The 5,309-nt window shown below is 36.2% G+C and overlaps 1 protein-coding gene across 1 annotated transcript; it reads right to left on the bottom strand.

Annotated features, from left to right (window-relative positions):
- LOC144436811 (E3 ubiquitin-protein ligase TRIM33-like) lies at positions 1 to 5,076 on the bottom strand. Its single transcript, XM_078125670.1, has 4 exons — positions 3,996 to 5,076; positions 3,078 to 3,190; positions 1,854 to 2,051; positions 1 to 1,144 (listed from the first exon to the last, which is right to left on the bottom strand). Exons 1-4 carry the CDS (start codon positions 5,074 to 5,076, stop codon positions 1,049 to 1,051), a joined length of 1,488 nt encoding a protein of 495 aa, XP_077981796.1. The 3' UTR covers positions 1 to 1,048.
- Between the last annotated feature and the right edge of the window lie 233 nt (positions 5,077 to 5,309).

Below are 5,309 nucleotides of genomic sequence, written 5' to 3' on the forward strand. Positions count from 1 at the left end.
ATTTAAAAAAAATCTTTTATGTTCTATAGCACAGTGGTAGAATGACTTATTTCTCAATACTGTACACACTGGGATGTATTAAAACATCAATAGGTAAACACGTGTGTGTGTGTGTGGTTGTACAGACAAGATGATAACAAAACATAACGAATTCATATTTTACCGTACAGAGATTTAAATAAAAATAGTGCCTCCGTCGATCAAAAGCCTTTGAATTTTTAAACAAAACGCAATCACACACGAGATATGCTGTGAATTAATGCATAGTGATCGCTGTGACTGAAAATGTGAAAGCTAGTTTGCACCTTGATGGTAATCACTATCATAATAGATGTACTGGCAGGTCAAACCAACATGATAACGGATTCAAAATTAAGCCTTCGCTTTAAATTTAAACTGTCCCTACACTAGTACGAGTTAAATTGTTACTAAAAAACAAAAGTTGTTTTTTTATAATTCCAAAGTGGAATTTTAAACCAATTGCATCACTACCAGGATTATATGCTTGTGTAATTATGTCCAATGTCATTAACTTTCAACTTTGTATGTACAGCGAATGTGTATTAAACACAAATAACTAGAATTATGTAAAAGTACGTTATTAGATTGTAATCAATTAAACATAATCACAAAGTAATTAATTCTTTAAATCATTTTAGTTTCTAAATATGGTTGCGTTAATATTGTCCCATTCACTGTGTTATTAACTTTGTTGTCCAGCCTTAAACGGAACAAATGTACATATCAAAGTATTCCTTAGACCCATAGGTACTGTGCATGGTTTATTTGCTGCTAACGACTGAAGACAAACAAAAATCATTACGTTAACTTTTCAGAGAAGGAAAGGTTTAATTTGATTTTTAAGAACGATTATGCCCCACAGTGTGCATGTGTTGCAATTTAATATAAACATGTGTTTGACTTATCAAAGTATCGAATTCACACTGATCATGATAAGCAATCATCGTCTTAACTTGAAGGCAGGAAACTGAGAGAGAATGTTGCAGTAATGATATCGACGTCGGTAGTCTTCTAGCTTGATTATTGGCTACTTCCCCAATCCTGAGATATGGATACCACGCACTCTACAGTAAAAACCATCAACTCTACATCGACTGATAGCTATCTCAATAAACCGGTGATACTATGAAAGCAAAGAACATGAAATATATTTCACTTGGTATAGATTTTGGAAACTACATATTTATAACTTTTTTTTGCTAAGTTTAAATTATTAAATAGAGCAACTGACTAGCCCCATTTGTAATGATAAGAAACAGTCGATAATCATATTTATAGATGCAACCCTTGCAGCAGTTTGCAGAGACGTCACTTTTGTCAGTGGTAGACAATTAAAATGCGCTTTGAAGTTGCTGGAATGTCTTCTTATATATTACACTACTAGCTATCAAACTGACATACATTGACACAGGAACAATAACGAATGCCTCTAATGTAGATTCACGCGATACTTTCATTACGCCATTTATATCAGATTCTGTGAAAGTTAGTCTTATGATATACGGGACACGACTACCTTTCACAGACAATAACAAGACTGCAACGAATATGGCCTGAACCCACATCAGAGACACCCGATGTTATTTTTGCGTCAATATGTGTCAGTTTGATAGTGTGATAAGGAGAAGACTTTTCGCCATTTTCAAATTAAAAGTCAGTTTTTCATTGTCCACCATTGATAAAACGACGTTCTGATCACAGGTATCTCTGGAAAACTGAAACAAGGGTTGTAACTTCAATTGTCTTTAAAAAAATGAAAGTTCGTGGTCAATGGTTCACAATACAAATCTTTGTGAAAGACCGACCCCCTCCCTAAGAATAACGACACCCACCTGTGTTAGGTTTTGAAGTAACGTAACCATCGATTCATTGTCTTCAATATCGATGGTTTGGGGATCTGTCAATGCAGATATACTATCTCCTACAGACACAACTACTTGGGTTGGTTTGCACATTCCATCTTGTTGTGACACTGACATACACAGTTTATCAACTAGTACGTCTTGATGCATTTCCAAGTGAATCCGGCGCTGCAAATAATGCAACTGTGAATGTTATAACTAAACGTATTAATATACATTTATCTGTGAATATACATATAATGATAAACATTCATAAACACCACTTTAAAGCTGTATGCTCTCTTTTGACATCAACTTGTGGACGACGTTCGAAGAAAATAAAATAAAAAACATAAAAAATTCTTAAATGATATTACATGAATCTTTAGCTTATAAACTCATGATATAAGGGTTAAACACTACACATTTTCTAGTACATTTTGTGTGATCAATAACAAGCTAAGTAATACAAATTAAACATGAAGTGTTTGAACCGTGTACAGAAGACATCTATAGTGTTAGTGGTTTGGAGGATGGGATTGGCAATGGGGATACAAAGCGTGAATTGAACTGACAAATAAATTAATGTCAACATGATAAACCAACTTAAAATGACTCATGACTATATAATGAACGTTTTACTATCTTATGTTCTATACTGCTATTTATAGTAATGTCAGAATTGACGTTGGTGGCGCACTGCGAATGCAATAGTCAAGTCATGTCCCGGGGTTGTATTTCAGGGCGTCAGTCCAGCTCTAGAATGACGACAGCTCAATACGAAACTGTTAACATAACTGTAACCTTACTTCTATTCTTAATATGTATTCAGTGTTGTGAACCATGCCATTTTTTTCTCTCCGGACATAGACAATGCACATGATGGGAAGGCCTATACCTACAATATAGCTTTGTCTCTGGCTGAGAAGTAAAATGTTATGATATGAAGGCTCTACGAGAGGTGATAGATAGTTGTCAAACTTTCCTATCAGAATATGAACATGATGTACACTGGTCTGTGGACAGTTTTAGAAATATCAGTTTTAAGTTCAACTCTAAAAACATGACGATCATAAAATAAAAGTTTACCCAAAATACAAAATCAAATCATAATAAAGACAAAAGAATTTTGTATTTCATTCTTTGAGTGTAAGCCTAGAATATCAATTTTATCATATTAACCGTTATTTCATCATCATTCACAGCAGTACTTACAGGAAATGACGTATCCGATGACATCCAGTATGTATTTGGGTCGCCATCAATCAGTTTACCCGACTCACTCTTTTTGGATGGTACTGACAGGTTCTTGACACACTGACTCCATTCTATAGATATTACATGTAAACAAATATAAGCACAAAACAATTAATTTGTCATCCACTCACACACATTGCATCACATAGATTGACCCTGATTTCTTCGAAGCCATGCAAAACTCTAAGTTAGTAGCCTTTGACATGAAAACGTTTTTTGTTTTTGTTTTGCCCTATATGATTGATACTTGTTGTCCTACTCCATTGCAAAATGTCGGATACAAAATCTATGCAAACTTGTGATTACACCATCGGTGTTATTACACTGTACACAATAACAATTCGGTGATTGGTCGGATAATATAACTCATTTATCAAACATAACCGGAGTTCTTAAAATATAATGACAATTTCTCGTACATCGTAATATAATACATTGTAAATTAGATTTCGTCCTAAAATTTCTAACAAAGACTTGACAATCAAACTTTGTACTGCACCTAAGATGCCTGAAAGCCAACTTGAAAAATTCAAATCGAGTTACAAAAGTGATAAAAATGTAATTATAATATCTTGGACTATGTATGTGCCTCTGAATACGAAATACGCTACGATATATTCAGCACTGTCATGTGGTAATGCTGTCGAGCTAACGATGTGTAAAATAGGGCATGGAATCTAGACCGTGTTAATAGATGTTAAATAATACTTGAAATGGGCGATCGTTTTAGAGGGAATGTACGCCCTTAACTATGGCTAAACTTTAGTTGCATGTAAACCTACTGAGAATAAAAGCCAAAAACACGTGAATGTCGGATCTTTGCATTTAATGGTGTTATTTATTACAGTAACGAAATATGTATATACGAAAACATACCTGTGTACTTTCTTTTCATTTTTAACTGACCCAGGCTCTTCTCTTCGGTGAAGTTGGAAGGAACAAATTCGATGTAGTCGCTCTCCACCGGATCAAGTTTGGTTTTACAAGTCAGTAACTTGTCTATCTGTGACGTCACTCCTGTCCTCATTGACATCACTTGGTGAGGAGACCCATTGTTTACAAGTCTCTCTGTAAATCCTCGTGAATGTGTAAGATCACTTTGTAGACATTCGATCTCTTTTAATTGTGCTTGTAGATTAGTTTCACGACTTTCCCGTTCATTCTTTAGTTCGGTTAAAAATTTGATCCTCATAAAGTTGATGTCTTTAATAATCTTTTCTGCGTGTTCATTGATTTTCTCCCCTTCTTCTTCAAAGCGCTGACCCAAAGAAACTGTCATATTTCGAACGGCGGTTTCACTTTCGGTGATCTCGTCATATTGGGTCGTCAGACTGTTGATCATCCCAGATAGTTTGGTTTTGACTTCCGTAGCAACATCTGTCAGGTATCTATAGTTGTGTTTACTCTGTGGATGGTCAGTAACCGTACATTCTGGGCAAATAACCTTGTCGCATGTATCACAATACAATTTCAACCGGTTTTCACTGTGTTTGCTGCAGTAGGTCGGCGGCTGAACTGAAACAGGGTCAGTGGATTGCAGTCGGCGATACTCATTACATGGGATCACCTGATGTGAGCGAGTGGCGGGGAACTTTGCATGCTGTATGCTTACACAGCTCTCACATAGCTCCATAGCACATTCATAACAATATTGCGTTGTACTTCCGTGTTTGTCACATCCACCACATTGGGACTCCAGTGGCTTCTCAGCTTGTCTAAGTAAATTCTGAACCAATGAGTCGTCTGGTAGTTTGGTAGCGTCACCATCTGGTACGTCATGTTGTCTTCGACAAAGCGGACAAGCTAGCTTCCCTTCCTTTACTAGCCGACCAAGACATGTTTGACAAAACGTGTGAAGGCATGGTAGAATCTTAGCATTCTTGTATCTCTCGGAGCAGATTCCACATGTCAAATCATTCTCGTCGATTTCAACAGATTTCAACTCCTTGCTAGCCATATCAAAGAATGTCAGGACGTGTGTGCGACCGACTGTTCTGAGTCTAGCTGACGTATATATATGAAACAATCAACCCGGAAGTCGTCAAATTGATGTACTCCAAATTTATATATAGGCTGTTAACTGCGCAGTCTCTGTTTGAGTCAAAAGGTCGTTGACATTATTACAAGCCATTCATGCCTCTGAAAGTGTAACCTGCAATCCCCATATATACGTACATGTATAGGTTGTCT

Source organism: Glandiceps talaboti, chromosome 6 (genome assembly GCF_964340395.1).
Source record: "Glandiceps talaboti chromosome 6, keGlaTala1.1, whole genome shotgun sequence".
NCBI classification, from domain to species: Eukaryota; Metazoa; Hemichordata; class Enteropneusta; family Spengelidae; genus Glandiceps; species Glandiceps talaboti.